Raw genomic sequence first — 19,308 nt, 5'->3', positions numbered from 1 at the left:
GGACAGCCAGCAACATGGACAAGAGACGCTACATCCTGGAGCCCCCTGTGGTGAAGGACTACCTGCTGAAGGGGGACAGGTTCACCAAATGGTCCGAGGTAAGAAGACCTGATGGTCCCCCTAGAAAGAGAAAACCAACGTTGTCCTTTTCATCAGTACGTTTAAATGTCATTTTCTAAACTCAGGAGTCCACAAAAACTGTTACTGTCACCATGAAAATGGACCCTAAGGGCTATTACCTCTACTGGACCAACCAGAGCAAGGTAAGACAAAGTATTTATTTTTATTCTTTTGCCTTTTTTGGCTTTATTAAATCGATAGAGGCAGTTGGAGGGAGACAGGAAAGCAGGAAACGCCCCGGGACGGATTTGAACCTGCATCTCTGTGTCACTACAAACTTACATAAACCCACAGACGGATCAAGACAATGGTGTGTCAAAGTTAAGAAATACATCTTTAGTCTGGTTGTTTAGCAACTGAAACATCCCATAAAGAGCCTTTCCTTCTGGTTCACACCGTGAAGCAGACTCCCTGTGATTGCTATCAGGGCCTGTCTGTGTCCAGGACACCCTGGGTGTCTCCAGCTGGGCGTCAGAGCCAGCTGGGGGAGGTCTGGGTGTCTCCAGCTGGGCGTCAGAGCCAGCTGGGGGAGGTCTGGGTGTCTCCAACTGGGCGTCAGAGCCAGCTGGGGGAGGTCTGGGTGTCTCCAGCTGGGCGTCAGAGCCAGCTGGGGGAGGTCTGGGTGTCTCCAACTGGGCGTCAGAGCCAGCTGGGGGAGGTCTGGGTGTCTCCAACTGGGCGTCAGAGCCAGCTGGGGGAGGTCTGGAGGACTGCAGGCGGGTCCCAGCAGCCTTGTGGAGGGGACTGAATGGCACCGATGTGGGTTCACAAGGCTTCCACGCTGCACTGCAGAACTCACAAGCATCCAGGCTGAGAACTCTCTCCTCTCCATCTATCCTCTCTTTCAGCCTGCTGGACATTTTGGCCGAAAACCAAAGAGGTTTCAATCACACGAGTGTCTCCTGTGTTGACTCTGGCACAGCCATCATGATGCCGTATGGTGTACATTAGATTTGGTTAATGGCTGGACCGCCTGCAGGGTCTATGATAGTGGACAACCATTGTGTCATCCATTGTGTTATCCTAGGTGGCTGAGCGGTGAGGGAGTCGGGCTAGTAATCTGAAGGTTGCCAGTTCGATTCCCGGCCGTGCCAAATGACGTTGTGTCCTTGGGCAAGGCACTTCACCCTACTTGCCTCGGGGGGAATGTCCCTGTACTTACTATAAGTCGCTCTGGATAAGAGCGTCTGCTAAATGACTAAAAATGTAAAATGTAAATGTAAAATGTAAATGTACTGTACTCATTGTAAATAACGCTAGATAGCCAGTGTTTATGATAGGCTGTTGTGTGTGCTGTCCCTGATTGCTGTCTTGTTTCTAGGAGACAGAGTTTCTAGACATCCAAACCATCCGAGACACCAGATCAGGGAAATATGCAAAACTTCCTAAAGTGAGTACTGTTATATAAGAGTCATACGGACTATTATCTGTGTTCTGATCCAGTTAAACTCATCCAGAGGCAGTTTGATTGACCTCAGCTCTGAGTGAACTCTCTGGTTGTGTGGTCTGTCTTGTATTTGCATTGCAAAAGGCACAAAAATTATCTCTGTCATTCTCACTCACTCACTCTCACTCACTCACCCACTCTTTCTCTCTCTCACACACACACATACACACTATTCTTTTCTCTCTTGCTCAGAAACACACACACATCACTCATGATATGATTGCAGTGTGAATGTAGTTCTGCGTCTTGTGGTTTTGGCTGTGAGCTGATGGAGGTTGACAGTTTGAATTTCTTATGCCGGCTCCCACTCAGCTGTCTCCACAGAGAATACCAGGATGCAGGCCCCCCCCTCCCCCCGCCCCCCAAGGCAGGGTTCAAAGGACACATCTAGTCCACAAGGAGCGGAGACAAGTCCATCCTCTTTCAGATAGAGACACCCATTTACCAGAAAGCATTTTACTAAACTCCACCATCCACCATCATTTTACTAGACTCCACCATTCCAACATCATTTTTCACCAACAAAAGGCTTTAGTGTGATAGATGTATGATGTTGGAGGGCTGTGGAAGTCTCTGGTCTTTCTGTGTGTGATGTAATGTTGATGCGCTGAGGGGGTGGTGTTTGCATGCATATTTGCCTGCATGGTCAAGCTGGTGCTCCCAGACGCCCCGTCTATGGAAAACACAGGCTGGAGACAGCATGTCTCTACACAGACACAGCACGTCTCTACACAGACACAGCATGTCTCTACACAGACACAGCACGTCTCTACACAGACACAGCACATCTCTACACAGACACAGCACCTCTCTACACAGACACAGCACCTACACTAACCATACACAGCACATCTCTATACAGACAGACAGACAGACACACCGACCTGGGGCCACACAGGAGAGACACAATGAGCAGAAGCTCCTGCAGTGTAACCACACACAGTCCAGCAGGACTTGGCCGTGCTGTTGAACACCAGTGATGTGATTTTCATTTCCACTGCGAGGCTTCGGATGATTGCGAAACACTTTGATCTGAAAATCGTTTTTCCAACACCCTCCCCTGTTTGCTCCTCGTTTCATCAGCACCCGAAGGTCAGGAATGTGTTCAACCTGGACTTCCCAGACAGCCACCATCTGGCCAAAACCTTGACCATTGTTTCAGGTCCAGATATGGTCAATCTGACCTACCACAACTTCTTTGCCTACAAAGAGAAAGTGACGCAGGTAATATACTCTTGTTTATTGACAAACTCTTATCATCCCGCCCTTTATGACCATAGCTCCAATACTGAGGCCTTTCCATAGTACATCAACATAACATTTCCTCATTTATCTCACTTTCTCCAATAAGGCCCCCTGCCTTATTGCTCTCTTTATGGGTTGGTTTATGACTCCAATATCAACATTTAATCAACTGTGATGCATACTGACTGACTGGGTTGTGTTACAGTAAGAGTCAACATCAATGTGACTGAGGCCGTAATCGATCCATCGCCCTCTAGTGGCGGTTAACGTGAATGTTTTTCATAACAGTTTATACAGTACACCCAGTATTAGTGTAAACGGTATGACATCACATCTTTGAATAATGCAACATGTGAACTACAGGGATGGTGTTTCTCGTGTATTTACTAATTACAGAACTGGGCTGATGATATCCTGGCCATAGCTTACAACCCTCAGAGGAATAACGCATGCAGACAAGTCTTCCTGGACAAGATGTGAGTGACACCGTCAGTCAGCACATGGGGGGACCTGTTTACTTATCAATGAGTTACTGTGGTAGACAGTAGTATAAACTAAAGAGTGTACAATATCTGGGGGGAGTTATATATATATTTTTTTTCATATAGCATTCACTGTTTACAAGCTAAAATAAAAAGAAAGTAATATTTACGTGTATATAGTATCAACTCAGAAATTAAATGATGTTTTTTTTCTTTTTTCAAACTGTTGTCTAACGAGCTACTGAACATAGACAAGCACACACAATTAACAATGATTATAATACATTTCCCTCATATTTATCCTAGGTATGTTCGCATCTCTCTTCACACCAACAAGGATGGCAAGATCCCTGTCAAACAGTGAGCCACACCACATACTGCTGCATAACATTTAAACAAGCTGGTAAAAGTTGACAAATCAATGGTTTTTTTCTCATCATGAGCGTTGAAGAAGTGTGCCTCTATCCTGCCTCCCTTCCTCAGTATTTACAAAATGTTTCCTGCCGACAAGAAGCGAGTGGAAAGTTCCCTGGCCTCAGCCCACCTGCCCAAAGGGAAGGTCAGAGAAGAGAGCTTTCCATCCAAAACCGTTTTACAGTCTTGAACAGAGCCGCTGAGCTCTAGAGCAGCAATGCATCGCTGTGTATTTGGAAGCACATCTGAGTGTGATGGCTGTGGTTGTGTTGTTGTCAGGGCGACACCATGAAGCCGGACGTCTTTACCGAGGCTGCCTTCAAGTCCTTCCTGATGAACCTGTGTCCTCGACCAGAAATCTACGAGATCTTCACCTCCTAGTGAGTGTTTCTCTCCAACACATTCCCGTCCCCAGAGGGCTGTGGTCCGACCCTGGCGCTCGGCTCAGAGACAGTCTGAGAGGCAGGACCGAGCTAGGAGCTGCTGATTGGATCACGGCTGACTGTGTGTTCCCCTCAGCTCTGCCAAGGCCAAGCCCTACATGACCAAGGACAGCCTAGCCAAGTTCATCAACGACAAGCAGCGAGACGGTCGGCTGAACGAGGAGCTGTTCCCCCGGACCAGGCCGGACCAGGTCAAGGCCCTCATAGAGAAGTACGAGCCTTGCTCATCCAACGCCAACAGAGGTGAGATGCAGCTCATGCAGGACAGCTGACCGGGCGGAAGAAATAAATATTAGGCTGATCGTCAGAGAAATTGATGATTGATCAATGTTAACAAACAGAAAATGTGATTATTATTAGTTTTAAATAGGGTGGTCAGATGTTCTGTGTTTATCGAGCGACTACATGTCTCAAAACAGCAGGGTTTTCATCTACTTTCTGTGGTTAAATGTGGCTATTATTTTGCACGTCTGGTTTGATGCTAACTATATTTCATTGGCTTTGAACTTCTCTGAACCTGTATGTTGCAGAATGACAAAGTTGAATCTAATCTAAAGAATGTTGTGTGTGTTTCCTCAGGTCAGATATCTCCCGAGGGCCTCCTGTTCTACCTGCTGGGCACTGAGACCTCTGTGGTGATCCTGGACAAGCTGGCCGTCTGCCAGGACATGAACCAGCCTCTTCCTCACTACCTCATCAAGTCCTCTCACAACACCTACCTGACAGGTCAGAGGTCAACCTAGCCAGGGCCCTCAGGCAGGTCTTCACAACCGCCTGCTGTCAGAACAAAACGTGTTGATTTTCCCCTCTCCTTATTAATAACATGGTAGATATTGATGATGTGGACAGTAGGCTTGACGTACGCAAGAACTCCAATGTCCCTTGTCTAAAACTCTCTGCGTCGCTTCTCTCGTCTCCATTCAGCCGGTCAGTTTTCTGGCGTGTCGTCCCCTGAGATGTACCGCCAGTGTCTGCTGGCAGGGTGTCGATGCCTGGAGCTGGACTGCTGGAAGGGGAAACCCCCAGAGGAAGAGCCCATCATCACCCACGGCTTCACCATGACCACAGAGATCCTGTTCAAGGTGGGCGTCGGTGACGGGCCTCTGCTGATGACCTGGACACACATTCAGCTGACGCAGCTCTTTACCACGACAGGAAACATCTCCACCACTCGTCTACAAATCATGCAAATCAAATAAATCATTTTCTAACCGCGGCATTGAGTCTCGTGATAAGCGGACTTTTGTGCGCCGTGATTATCAGTCCTGTTACAGGATTGAACAGTGTTCTCGGCTTGTTCAGGAAGAGAAGTTTTTACCTGCCGGTCACACTGGGTCTTCTCCTGTGTGGGTTTGACAGGATGTGTGGGTTTGACAGGATGTGATGTGTGGGTTTGACAGGATGTGATGTGTGGGTTTGACAGGATGTGATGTGTGGGTTTGACAGGATGTGATCGAAGCCATTGCTGAGAGCGCTTTTAAAACTTCCCAGTATCCTGTCATCCTGTCCTTTGAGAACCACGTGGACTCGTAAGAAACATAAACCCAACTTCACGCTAAATCTTTCACCTCACATCCAACTGACGTATCCTCCCCAATCCACATAGCCCAGTTTTCACTGCCACTATCTGCATATGGGTCATTATTTGACTGAGCCTTCCACTAAGACAGTGGATGATCCTGTGCTTTTGTGGTGTGCCAGGGTGAAGCAACAGGAGAAGATGGCCAACTACTGTAAGACCATATTTGGTGACGCTCTGTTGACAGACCCCCTGGACAAGTACCCTGTGAGTTGAACCACACAGACCCTCATCCACATCCTCAACCACACAGACCCTCATAAACAGCCTCTTTACATGACAAAACTGTTCTCTTCTCTTTTGTGTGTGTGTGTGTGTGTGTGTGTGTGTGTGTGCGTGCGTGTGTGTGTGTGTGCGTGCACGTGCGTGTGTGTGTGTGCGTGCACGTGCACGTGTGTGTGTGTGTGTGTGCGTGCACGTGCGTGTGTGTGTGTATGTGTGTGTGTGTGCGTGTGTGTGTGTGTGTGCGTGTGTGTGTGTGTGCAGCTGAAGCCAGGACAGCAGATGCCCAGCCCAGCAGAGCTCATGGGGAAGATTCTGATCAAGAACAAGAAAGGAAGTCATGATAAACCCAGCCAGGACAGCCCAAAGAAGACCCCAGCACCCAACCAGAACACGCTGGGCCCTGCTGCGGACCCCAGCCAGCCTCCACCCCCCACCTCCACCCAGGAGGGCCAAGGTGGGATGTAGTGGTTGAATGGCTCCATAAGCAGCAATTGAGCTGCTGCAGGAACAGTACATTACTGGAAGATTGATTGTGTTGTTTTGGTGACCTAGAAATGGGTTCGTTTTCCTGTATTGATTGTGAAGGGTGATTGATGTTTGTGTGCCAGAGGGCGAGGGGCATTCGGAGGAGACGGAGGAACACGAGGACCTGGAGGAGCAGGATGAGGAAAAGATGAAGAACTCGGATGAGGTAAGATAAGAAAACTTTATTGTCCATAAAATGTACATGGAGTTTTGAGGAAGTACTGAATGTAGAGGAAGTAAACAAGGACTGTTGTACTACTGCAGGTTTTCTTCTGAGATTGTAGTCCTTTCAGAGTTTTGCTTACTTACCTGTTAGGGGACAGCGGGACAGGAAGTGACAGCGTATGAGGAGATGTCTGCCCTGGTCAACTACATCCAGCCCAACAAATTTATTTCTTTTGAGAACGCCAAAAGTGAGTTTGAAAGTATAAAAATTCCTTTAAATTCAGGAAAGATGCTCCATCTGCAGTCAGGGAGAATACTCAGCTCAACTGACTCATCTTGAGTCAGTTGGTCATATCATGCAAGTTACTACCTGATAAATACTTCTTATTTTCCTGATTCACGTTTTACAGAGAAGAACAGGAGCTATTCCATGTCATCCTTTGTGGAGACCAAAGGAGAGAGTTTGATCTCCAAATCTGCTGTTGAGTTTGTTGAGTATCTTTTGACACGGTTTCTTATCTGTAGATGCAGTAGTTTACTTCTAAACATCGTACAAATGTAACCATAAGGACTACCCCATGCCAGTTACTTTACAAATACAAATATTAAAATATAGAACAATTAGTCTAGATATAATCCTAATCCAGACTGTTCAGGTGTAACAGAAGGTTAGATGTTTCCTAATCCAGACTGTCCAGGTATAATAAGCGTCAGATGAGCAGGATCTATCCTAAAGGAACCAGGATGGACTCCTCCAACTACACTCCCCAACTGTTCTGGAACGCCGGCTGCCAGATGGTGGCGCTAAACTACCAAACCATGGGTATTTCTGCACCTATCTACTTCTGCTCTGCTTTCTATATGCAATATTTGTACTACTTAAGTACAGTTACAAAGTATTTGTAACCTAAGGAATCAGTTGGCTGAGCGGTGAGGGAATCGGGCTAGTAATCCAAAGGTTGCCAGTTCGATTCCCTGTCATGCCAACTGACATTGTGTCCTTGGGCAAGGCACTTCACCCTACTTGCCTCGGGGGAATGTCCCCGTACTTACTGTAAGTCGCTCTGGATAAGAGCGTCTGCTAAATGACTAAATGTAAATGTAAAATTTTTCCTTTGTTACTTCCCATCTCTGATTATGATTGAGTGTTACCGAAGACTTAACAGTTAAAGTGAACGTTTGTGAGTTGTCCACTAGGGGTCAGTGTTGTACTGACACGCACTGGTGGAGCAAGATCCATCCTGCACATGAAACATGTGATCTCCTCAAAGGAAACACATGGACTCTGAACATGATTTCTGTTATTTCTCTGATTCCTTCTGGATTGCTTGCCAGATTTCCCCATGCAGCTGAACATGTCCGTGTTTGAGTTCAACGGGAGAACAGGTTACCTCCTGAAACATGACCTCCTTCGACGCAGCGACAAGAAGTTTGACCCCTACACTGACAAAATAGACACCATTGTTGCCAACACACTGACCATCAAGGTAGGCTGAGACAGCACAGATGTGTTGACCGTTACACAGATTGTCTCCATGCAACAAGCCCACACAGGTTCTGTGTTCCTATGAGAGAGTCTTTGGGAGTGAATATGATTGTTGGTCAGATAACGATCATGTAAAAATGCAACCAGGCCCATTTTCTCTGGTTGAATTCATGTTCGGAACATTTCTAAAAAGAGGTTGTTTTTGGCTGTGGGCAATTTTCCTTCCACTCGAGAGCAACAGAACCTTATGCTCTGTGTGACTTAGTTTTTCTGATTGTGTGGGCGTTTGAGTGTGTGTACATACGTGTGTGTGTGTGAGTCTGTGTGTGTGTGTGTGTGAGTCTGTGTGTGTGTGTGAGTCTGTGTGTGTGTGTGCGTCTGTGTATGTGTTAAGCTTGGCTGAGGCTGTCGTCACACATTTCCCACATGGCCCCCCCACTTGGCCCCCCCACATGGCCCCCCCACATGGCCCCCCCACTTGGCCCCCCCACATGGCCCCCCCACTTGGCCCCCCCACTTGGCCCCCCCACATGGCCCCCCCACATGGCCCCCCCACTTGGCCCCCCCACATGGCCCCCAGGGTACCAGCTGTGCTGTGGAGCGCCAGGCAGTGTGTCGGTCTGTCGGCAGGTCAGTGATCCTTTCACCTCGTCCTCAGATCTATTCTGGCCAGTTCCTGTCTGACAAGAGTGTGAAGACAGGTGTGGAAGTGGAGGTCATAGGGCTGCCAGGTGACCCCAAGAAGAAGTGCCGCACCAAGTGGTCCGCTACACAAAACGCCATAAACCCAGTGTGGAACGAGGAACCCTTTGTTTTTGAGAAGGTGTGTGTATTATGTTGTGTTCCTGGTATCTTAGCTGTCAGATGTGTTAGCTGTCAGTAGTGATGCAGTATTTGTTGTTATTGCTGTTGATGATGATGATGTTGTTGTCATCGTGTGAGCAGATCTTGTTGCCCGACATGGCCCACCTCAGGATCGTGGTTCACGAGGAGAACGGCAAGTTTCTGGGGCACCGGATCATCCCCATCGAGGTCCTGCAGTCAGGTGAACTTAGCACCGGGTTGGCAGCACCAAATAACCCACAGCCCCCACCTTCCAGCCCCCGCCTTCCAGCCCCCGCCTTCCAGTCCCCGCCTTCCAGCCCCCACCTTCCAGCCCCCGCCTTCCAGCCCCCGCCTTCCAGCCCCCGCCTTCCAGCCCCCGCCTCCCAGCCCCCGCCTTCCAGCCCCCGCCTTCCAGCCCCCGCCTTCCAGCCCCCGCCTTCCAGCCCCCGCCTCCCAGCCCCCGCCTTCCAGCCCCCACCTCCCAGCCCCCACCTTCCAGCCCCCACCTTGTTCCAGCCCCCACCTTCTTCCAGCCCCCGCCTTCCAGCCCCCGCCTTCCAGCCCCCGCCTTCCAGCCCCCGCCTTCCAGCCCCCACCTTCCAGCCCCCACCTTCTTCCAGCCCCCGCCTTCCAGCCCCCGCCTCCCAGCCCCCGCCTTCCAGCCCCCACCTCCCAGCCCCCACCTTCCAGCCCCCACCTTGTTCCAGCCCCCACCTTCTTCCAGCCCCCGCCTTCCAGCCCCCACCTTCCAGCCCCCGCCTTCCAGCCCCCGCCTTCCAGCCCCCGCCTCCCAGCCCCCACCTTCCAGCCCCCACCTTCCCTCCCCTAATGTCTCTGCTTGATAACCTGATGGAGCCAGACCATGACGCTTTCTTCATCTCTCTGTGTGTGTGTGTTTGTGGGTGTGTGTGTGTGTGTGTGGGTGTGTGTCTGTGTGGGTGTGTGTGTGTGCCCCGCAGGCTTCCAGCACATCTGCCTGCGCAGTGAGAGCAACATGCCGCTGTCTCTGCCGGCGCTGTTTGTGTACATCGAGGTCAAGGACTACATCCCTGCTGCTTTCGCAGGTGATCTATCCCCAGCGTCACCACGGAAACAGCAAACCAGCAGCACAACTGCTGGTTGTCGGGGGACGTGGGATGGGTCGTCTGTAGTGGGAGTCGCTAGAGACTGCTCTTGTTTGAAATATGAGGGCCTCAGCATCGCCCTGGTCGTAGAAACGAATGTTTGGATTCACCACTTCATAGATTATGGAGAAACTGATTTCTGTTTATGCATGTTCTGTGTGTCAGACTTTACAGACGCCCTGTTTAATCCAACAAAGAATTCGGAGAAGTCGACCAAGACACAGGAGGTAAATCTGTAGAGTGAAATATTCCCCGTGGGATTCCCTTCCACATGTAAAACAAACGCTGCCTGGCCTCCATATGTAAAAGTATGACAGCATTAATGGTCTTGCTGGATAATGATGAAGCTTGTTAGGTTGTGATGTCTGACACTGTCCTGTGCCCATAGTCTGCAGACTACGTCAGCCCGTACGAGTTGCCTCTCGTGGCCCAAACACTTATTGACAAAGCTCCAACTGCAGCAGAACCAGGTAACAGGCATTCAGAGAGCGAGAGACTGTTCATTCTGAGAAGTTAACACTTCAGTGTAAACTGCGGTAACAAGCTAGTTAGACATCCATCAACGTTTCCTGACGTTTTCTTTATTAAACTAGAGCCCAAGACTGCAGCTGCCACCAGCCCAGAGGAGGATGTGGAGTACCCAGAGGACCAGATCCCCTCTCCTGCCCCTGAGGAGAACATTCTGGAGGCTGCAGACCCCAACATGGCCTCAGATTCTCCCCAGGACAACCCCCCTGCAGAACCTGATGGAGAACCTGACCCCGCTTCCAGAACCGAGGAACCGGATGTGGACCCCATCCCTGATCCTGCCACCGAACCAGGAAGCACCACACCTGAGCCCCACCCTGATGCAAGCCCCTCCCCTGATAGTGGAGAGACAATCGCAGCCAATGAACCATCCCCTCAATCTGAAGCTCCTCCCAACAGCATCCCTGACTCAACCCCAAACGGCGAGCCTGTTTCAGAAGACACACCCACCCCAGAGAACGTTCCAGACACCGTAACGAGTCTGGCTTTTGTCCCTGCTGCACCTGACCCCACGGAACCAGAATCCAGCGCAGGTAAATCCTGTCGTCCGCACACCTTCCATTGATCTCATGCAGCACTGAGCTGCTCTCTTCACACATGTCCAGAACCTCAGAGATCAGCACCTGCCACACAAACACAGATGCAATGTCAGCACGTGTGTTCTGACGGGCGAGACTGTGTTTGTCTTTCTAGAGCTCGACACCGTGAGCCCTGAGGAGCTGTTTGAGCACAAGAGCTTCCTGAAGGTGACCAGGAGGCAGGAGAAGGATCTGAAGGAGCTGGAGAGGAAGTTCCAGAAGAAGGAGGAGGAACTGCTGCAGAAGTACACAGACACCTTCAAAAACCTGAAGAAGAAGAACTCGCTGAAGAAGAAAGAGTGAGACCTTGTTATCCTTTCCTTGTCAGCCTGTTTTGTTACTCGTCCATGACCGAACATTACAAAGGAGAGCTGGCTCACACACCAGATTATGCACTTGCTAATCATGTTGTTGTGGGGTTTCATTAGCGAGAGTATATTTAGAGTACCAATAATTAGATTTGGAGAGAATTTGAATATTCCTTGGCTAATGTGTTTTTCTATATAAAAAAATAAACTGAAATTGAATGGTTAAAAATAACCCAGAGTGAAGAGATCTTTTATACAAGCAGCTACAATCAGCCCTGGTTGTTCTGTAACTCGTATCCAGCAAGCTCAGTTTGAGATATAATTTAATATTAAGCAACGACCACGAATGTAATGCCTAAACTAAATGTTTGATGAATTGTTTGCAACAGTATGCTTTGCAAATACATTGACAAACACCTGACAAGTTCAGAGCTTAAAGCAAAGTCCTACAGATCATGCAACGACAATATCTAACACCGTGTTCAAGTTTCAGGTTTATTGCCATTTGCAACAAGTACAATTACATTGGAATGATTTGGTCCTGGTTCTCAAAACAGTTCTGAACCTATAATAAAGAATGTAACCCTGTAATAAAGAGGTCCTGATCCTAGCGGAGCTACATGCCCTGTCCAGCCTCCTCACGGTGTGTGTCTGCTCCAGGGGGGAGGGGGACGTGCCGGAGCCCAGCGCCCCGGGGAAGGTGCGGGAGCAGAAGGAGAGGCTGCAGGTGGAGCTGCGGGCCCTGAGGATGGAGAAGATGGACCAGAGAAAGAGGAGGAAGGAGCAGAACGCCACAGAGGTAGCTAGTCGGAGCAGAGACCCCTGTAACATTCACTTCCTGTCACACCCACTTCCTGTCACACCCACTTCCTGTCACACCCACTTCCTGCCACACCAATTTCCTGTCACACCCACTTCCTGTCACACCCATTTCCTGCCACACCCACTTCCTGTCACACCCACTTCCTGTCACACCCACTTCCTGTCACACCCACTTCCTAATAAAGTAAAATATGTCCCCCCCTAACTTTTTATGAAGAAAATAATATTTAACCCAGTTATTGACAGAAGCTGGCCCACCCATATTGGAAATCAGACCTATGTCCCTGTTGTGCTTAGTATGAGAATCTGTACATTTTAGGTTTATACCTCCAAATGTGTAGAAAAAGTGTGTTAGGCTCTAATAAAAATTAGACTTCAGGATGCTCTTTTTCTGCTTGGGACATCATCACTACTGGACTGAGTGATTTACTTCGAAAACTGGGACTCATTCCCACAGCTCAAATCCACAAGCCCCCCCCCCCCCCACACACACACACCGCCCCCTGCCCCCACACCCCCCCCCCCACAACACCCTCCCCCCCACACCCCCCTCCCCCCCATACCCCCCCACCCCCCCTCCCCCCCATACCACCCCACACCCTCCCCCCCACACCACCCTCCCCCCCACACCGCCCCCCCTCCCCCACACCGCCCCCCCCGTGCTCCTCTCTCTCTCCAGCCAGGGGCGAGCAGCCAGTATGGATTATCCATCACAGCTTGCTGCTCTGGGGGCTCTTAGCATAAGCGGTGGATCTGCATGAGATTGAGAGGTCAATCAGGTAATTTTCTCTTGGTCGCAACCTCTCCGGTCAGGGAGTGGACAGCTGGGTGACTCTGACATAGGCCTCTCTACTGCAGGCCAGAGAGCACACAAACCTGTGGTGGATGTCTGAACAGGGTGACTTCACTGTCAATTACTTTAAACACGGATATTCAACACATAGTTCCTGGGTGATGGCTGCAATTTACACCTCAGTTGAAACTTCCTGTCAGCTTGATTTGTTGTGGCCGGTTTCGTTCATCCTGTCGGTGACACCTGTTTCCTGTTTCCCGGGTGACAGCGGCTGGCCAAGCTGTTGGAGATGACCACGGAGAGACACAGTAGCGAGCTGAGACAGCTGGAGAGGTGTGAACGCACACTCACACTAGCATGACTGGCAGTTACACACCACAGGGAAATGTCCGCATGAGGGAGGCTGTGCTGAGGGAGAGCTGGCATCTCATATCTAGCAAAGAGAATAAAATCATGTACATGAAGCACTGTGCAGGGAAGTGTGTTTATTTGTGCGTGCATGCATGATTAGGTGTGTGTGTGTGTGTGTGTGAGTGTGTGTTTGTGTTATTCACTGGCAGATGGTTATCTAAGAGCAGCCGTTAGCCTCCAGGTGTTCAAACAGCAGTGCTAGGGATAAGGCTGTGCTTCTCTCCCGTCTGTCTGAGTGGACAGTTTAACACCACGCCCTTCACGTGTCCAGAAGGCTGTGTTATGTGTTACAGCTGTGATGTAACGTTTTTTTGGTGGTTTTTCAGCCAAACCAAGGACTCCAAGAAGAAAAGTGTGACGAAGCGCAGTGGATCTGACAAGCCGAGGTAGCCGTCCCCTCAGCCTGAACGCTCCCGCTCCAGCTCGGCCACCAGGACGGCGTGTTTAATACAACTCAGCACTCTTTGATTTCCAAACAACATTTTCTTCAACCTCACGCTCATTCAAACAGCCCAGCGCATCTACAACAGACAGAACAACAACAATGACATACAAGAGAGAGTCTAGACCTAGAGCACATGCATTAAGACCTCCTCTCTTTTCCCCGTAGGCTCAGACGAGCGATGAGCTGTGAGGTGCTGGAAGACTCTGCCCAGACAGACTCAGGGGTGAGTAGGGGTCTGAACCAAAACACTCCTTGGAGCTCCGTGTCTGTCCGGGGGCCCCGCTAAGAGTTTTGTGCCCCAAGAAGTGATTCCATTCCCCCCCTCCCCTAGCTCCCTCTCTCCCTCCCCCCCTATCTTGGTTGTCTGTTTTTCTATTCACCAAATGTTCATTCCCTCCATCGGGGCACTGGTTGGTCAGTCCCAGCGCCCCTCCCTCCATCGGGGCTCTGGTTGGTCAGTCCCAGGGCCCCTCCCTCCATCGGGGCTCTGGTTGGTCAGTCCCAGGGCCCCTCCCTCCATCGGGGCTCTGGTTGGTCAGTCCCAGGGCCCCTCCCTCCATCGGGCTCTGGTTGGTCAGTCCCAGGGCCGCTCCCTCCATCGGGGCTCTGGTTGGTCAGTCCCAGGACCCCTCCCTCCATCGGGGCTCTAGTTGGTCAGTCCCAGGACCCCTCCCTCCATCGGGGCTCTGGGTAGTCAGTCCCAAGAAGTCCACAGGTCCGCAGGATGAACGGTTCCCATGGTGACCCCTGCCATCCTTTCTCTGGTGGCTCTCAAAGAGAGTAACTATGGTTACTGTGCGAGAGAGAAGCACTCGGAGAAGTGAACACACAAAGCCGTCTTTCTTGGTCACGTGATCTCTCGTGCTGTTGACACACGTGCACAGTACAGGCACACACACACAATATATACACACACACGTGCACACACTCACACACACATACTGTATGTGCACACACAGCACAGATAGGAAAGCAAAGCGGCCTGACCACGGCCTGTGATGACTCAGCCTGTTGACAGCAGCCATGTCACATGTGAGGGTGAGTGTCATGTGTGGCTGTTCTCAGTCCCCCTGAACGCCTCATCAAGACTCACATCAACAAGTGTGGGTAACGAGCCCACTGCCCGTGTGGTCAGCTGACAGCTCGGAAACAGCAGGGCTGATTGGTAGTTCACCTGCCTTCCTTCAGCAACCCCTCATGATGCTGGTCCTGCCTGGCTGCCTCAGGCTGCTGGGCTACCTCAGGCTGGAGGGCTGCCTCAGGCTGCTGGGCTGCCTCGGGCTGGAGGGCTGCCTCAGGCTGGAGGGCTGCCTCAGGCTGCTGGGCTGCCTCAGGCTGGAGGGCTGCCTCGGGCTGGAGGGCTGCCTCGGGCTGGAGGGTTGCCTCGGGCTGGAGGGCTGCCTCTGGCTGGAGGGCTGCCTCAGGCTGGAGGGCTCCCTCGGGCTGGAGGGCTGCCTTAGGCTGCCTCAGGCTGGAGGGCTCCCTCGGGCTGGAGGGCTGCCTCAGGCTGCCTCAGGCTGGAGGGCTCCCTCGGGCTGGAGGGCTGCCTCAGGCTGCCTCTGGCTGGAGGGCTGCCTCAGGCTGGAGGGCTGCCTCTGGCTGGAGGGCTGCCTCAGGCTGGAGGGCTGCCTCTGGCTGGAGGGCTGCCTCAGGCTGCCTCAGGCTGGAGGGCTCCCTCGGGCTGGAGGGCTACATCAGGGAGCCCAGCAGATCCTGGTGCTATTGATCCCATCTCAGGTTGCTGCTCCTGGGGCCAATCTGCTGTAAAACGAGACACACGTTAACATGGAGGAACTTCTTTATAGACTCTCTCTCTCTGTCTCTCTGTCTCTCTCTCTGTCTCTTTCCATCTCCCTCTCTCTCTCTCTCTGAAGTGTGACACGTGTTTTTGTTTCTAGCAGACAACAGACAGCAGCCCTCAACAATACGCTCTGGTGAAGAAACAGACCGCTAATCTGGAGAGGATCAAAGATGTAGCTAATAAGGTACACACACTTTCACACACACACACACACGCTCACGCACACACACACACACACACACTCACTCACTCTCTCACACACACACACACACACACACACACACACACACACACACACACACACACACACACACACACACACACACACCATGTATTCTCATCATCTCTTTCTCATCATGTGTCATCTATGACACATCCAGTGGTTTTAGTTCCAAATGTACAGTTTGTGCCAACTGTAGTCTTGTACAAGGCAGCACATGACGATTGGCTTGTGGTGCAGCAGGGTGCACATGGCAGGCAGAACTGATACAGACTCTAGAACGCCAGATGGTTGTGTTTCTGTTTGCACTCTGTGGAGGAAAAAAAAACTGTTGAAAAAAAAACTGTTGAAAAAAAAATTGTCGTCTCGGTTGGATTTAGTGACATTTAACCGTTTGATATCGACTGCTCCCAGTAGGAAATCCCTGACAGGGAAAGTGAGAGAGACCAGGAGGGGGAGAGACCAGGAGGGGGAGAGACCAGGAGAGGGAGAGACCAGGAGGGGGAGAGACCAGGAGGGGGAGAGACCAGGAGAGGGAGAGACCAGGAGAGGGAGAGACCAGGAGAGGGAGAGACCAGGATAGGGAGAGACCAGGAGGGGGAGAGACCAGGAGGGGGAGAGACCAGGAGAGGGAGAGACCAGGAGGGGGAGAGACCAGGAGAGGGAGAGACCAGGATAGGGAGAGACCAGGAGGTGGAGAGACCAGGAGAGGGAGAGACCAGGATAGGGAGAGACCAGGAGAGGGAGAGACCAGGATAGGGAGAGACCAGGAGGTGGAGAGACCAGGAGAGGGAGAGACCAGGATAGGGAGAGACCAGGAGAGGGAGAGACCAGGAGGGGGAGAGACCAGGAGGGGGAGAGACCAGGAGAGGGAGAGACCAGGAGGGGGAGAGACCAGGAGGGGGAGAGACCAGGAGAGGGAGAGACCAGGAGGGGGAGAGACCAGGAGAGGGAGAGACCAGGATAGGGAGAGACCAGGAGGGGGAGAGACCAGGAGAGGGAGAGACCAGGAGAGGGAGAGACCAGGAGGGGGAGAGACCAGGAGAGGGAGAGACCAGGAGGGGGAGAGACCAGGAGAGGGAGAGACCAGGATAGGGAGAGACCAGGAGGGGGAGAGACCAGGAGAGGGAGAGACCAGGAGAGGGAGAGACCAGGAGGGGGAGAGACCAGGAGAGGGAGAGACCAGGATAGGGAGAGACCAGGAGGGGGAGAGACCAGGAGGGGGAGAGACCAGGAGGGGGAGAGACCAGGAGAGGGAGAGACCAGGATAGGGAGAGACCAGGAGAGGGAGAGACCAGGAGAGGGAGAGACCAGGAGAGGGAGAGACCAGGATAGGGAGAGACCAGGAGGGGGAGAGACCAGGATAGGGAGAGACCACTGAGGTCTCTCCCACACTGAGGCTGTGGTCAGATATCTGGCCCTGGCGACAAACAGACAGACCTCACAATCACCCTCACCTTTCTGCAATTCATCTTTTCATTCATTCATTTTTTATTTAATGCGATTCATTCATTCATTTTCTTGCCTTGCACCCCCACGGTCTTCAGCTGAACCAAGAGGCGCTGATGGAGCATGCTGGGAAGATCAGGTCACTTCCTGCGGATGTGAGGGAGGCGGTGAACGCATGCGTGGGGCCACACTTCCCTGGCCTGGTGGACGAGGGGGCGGGGCCTCCGCTGGGGGGCGTCGGCTTCTACGGAGACGTTTTTCTGGGGTAGACACACGGGACACTCATCTAGTTATCATGTCTCTCTACCTTCTGTACACTCTTCACTTGACCCTCTTCCCCTGATCCCCCTCTCTCCCTCTCTCTCTCTCTTTCTCTCTCCCTCTGTCTATGTCTCTCTCTCTCCCTCTCTCTCTCTCTATGTCTCTCTCCCTCTCTATGTCTCTCTCTCTCCCTCTGTCTATGTCTCTCTCTCTCTCTCCCTCTCTCCCTATCTCTCTCTCTCTCTATGTCTCTCTTTCCATCTCTATGCCTCTCTCTCTCCCTCTCTATGCCTCTCTCTCTCCCTCGCTATGTCTCTTTCTCTCTCACTCTTTCTCCTCTTTGTCCATTTCTCTCCTTGTCTCTGTCCTCCAGGAGAGTGTGTGTTTATCTTGGTCAGTAGAAGACAGATTTGTGCAGTTTCCTTGGTTATTTTTATAGACCATGTTTTGGTGTTCTGTTACAATGTGTTGTTTTGTGGGGCTTGGCTTGGCTTGGCTGTAGTAAGTAAAGATATTAGGAATTGATTAATTTGCCTTCCCCTCTTTAAAACTGTTCAGAATTTACATGACAGAGAGAGAACAGCGTGTCAGAAAATAGGTTCTAACTGAATGAAGAAGGATGAGTAACTGTGTTACAGTTCAGTTGGTCTTGGTTTCACTAATGATCCTCCCACACACACACTCATAAATGACTCATCAGGTAAAGCAGCGAGTTATCCAGTCCTTTAACTTTAAGGAACTTTTGTAGAAAAGTCAAATGTTTACGCTGTGATCTTCAGAGAGAAGTGGGCCTGGGACCTGATGGTGCTGTTTGAAGAATGTCGGACCTGGATTAAGAGAGATTGATTTGGGTGTAAAACTGTCTAGTCAGTAATAGTGTGTGTGTGTGTCTATTGCACAGATTTGATCAGATCTGTAATATTATTGACCTCTTACCGTGGGCGGCGCTAGGGAGCCGCCAGCAGGTGCTTCAGCACCCTGTTAGCACCCCCAAAAATAATTTCTGGAAAATCCTATCGGAGAATTGGATGTTAATTGTACGGAGTCTGACACGGAGCAGTCGGCTGATGCGTTTGCCATGGATGCAGAGACGGCAGCTAGCCCAACTGCAGTTCCATTTAAATTAGCATCACGAGTGGCCAAGTTTTGCTCATATATTAATAGTATTTATATATAATATATATATAATTGCGCAGCTCCCCCCGTCAATGATATAGCACCCCCTCAGCACCTGGTGCCGACCCTGCTTCTTACTTTAGACTATCTTTTTATTTATTTATTTATTATTGTTATTTTTGTTTGTTTTTAATGCTTGACTTGAAATATCTTTGTGGTCACAGCTGAACAGTCAACTTCTGATAATAAAACCATCAGAATGATTGGAAGTGTATCACCACTTCATGCATTCAGTTTGTGTGTGTGTGTGTGTGTCTGTGAGTATCTGTGTGTACCATACTGTTGATACACACAGCTGTATTATCAGGTTCAAATTCTAAGAAAGCCTGAGGAGGGACGGGCTGGTCCATTATGGAGGCCTGAGGGGGGACGGGCTGGTCCATTATGGAGGCCTGAGGGGGGACGGCTGGTCCATTATGGAGGCCTGAGGGGGGGT

At 50.9% G+C, this 19,308-nt stretch overlaps 1 protein-coding gene across 1 annotated transcript; it reads left to right on the top strand.

Annotated features, from left to right (window-relative positions):
* The first annotated feature begins 14 nt into the window (after positions 1 to 14).
* plcb2 (phospholipase C, beta 2) lies at positions 15 to 17,704 on the top strand. The gene is made up of 32 exons (XM_067243142.1): positions 15 to 98; positions 186 to 263; positions 1,442 to 1,510; positions 2,651 to 2,791; positions 3,209 to 3,288; positions 3,601 to 3,654; positions 3,778 to 3,853; positions 3,988 to 4,088; positions 4,228 to 4,394; positions 4,731 to 4,877; positions 5,076 to 5,233; positions 5,598 to 5,680; positions 5,853 to 5,937; positions 6,217 to 6,409; positions 6,564 to 6,646; positions 6,797 to 6,893; positions 7,056 to 7,140; positions 7,344 to 7,468; positions 7,981 to 8,132; positions 8,790 to 8,954; positions 9,077 to 9,176; positions 9,916 to 10,020; positions 10,246 to 10,307; positions 10,469 to 10,550; positions 10,674 to 11,141; positions 11,302 to 11,485; positions 12,155 to 12,293; positions 13,378 to 13,442; positions 13,847 to 13,906; positions 14,131 to 14,188; positions 15,864 to 15,950; positions 17,534 to 17,704. Exons 1-32 carry the CDS (start codon positions 15 to 17, stop codon positions 17,702 to 17,704), a joined length of 3,804 nt encoding a protein of 1,267 aa, XP_067099243.1.
* The last annotated feature ends 1,604 nt before the right edge of the window (positions 17,705 to 19,308 follow it).

This window comes from Osmerus mordax, chromosome 9, assembly GCF_038355195.1.
Source record: "Osmerus mordax isolate fOsmMor3 chromosome 9, fOsmMor3.pri, whole genome shotgun sequence".
Taxonomy (NCBI): Eukaryota; Metazoa; Chordata; class Actinopteri; order Osmeriformes; family Osmeridae; genus Osmerus; species Osmerus mordax.
Note: the sequence above shows the minus strand (reverse complement) of the source record. Positions and strands in the feature narration are given on the sequence as shown.

What these genes read in the sequence shown, in the direction of transcription:
- plcb2 (XM_067243142.1), top strand. Translation starts at nt 15, where the DNA reads ATGGACAAGAGACGCTACATCCTGGAGCCCCCTGTGGTGAAGGACTAC. An exon ending in GGTTCACCAAATGGTCCGAG is followed by an intron (nt 99 to 185) that starts GTAAGAAGACCT and finishes TTCTAAACTCAG; the next exon opens with GAGTCCACAAAAACTGTTAC. An exon ending in TTCTTTTGAGAACGCCAAAA is followed by an intron (nt 6,894 to 7,055) that starts GTGAGTTTGAAA and finishes CACGTTTTACAG; the next exon opens with AGAAGAACAGGAGCTATTCC.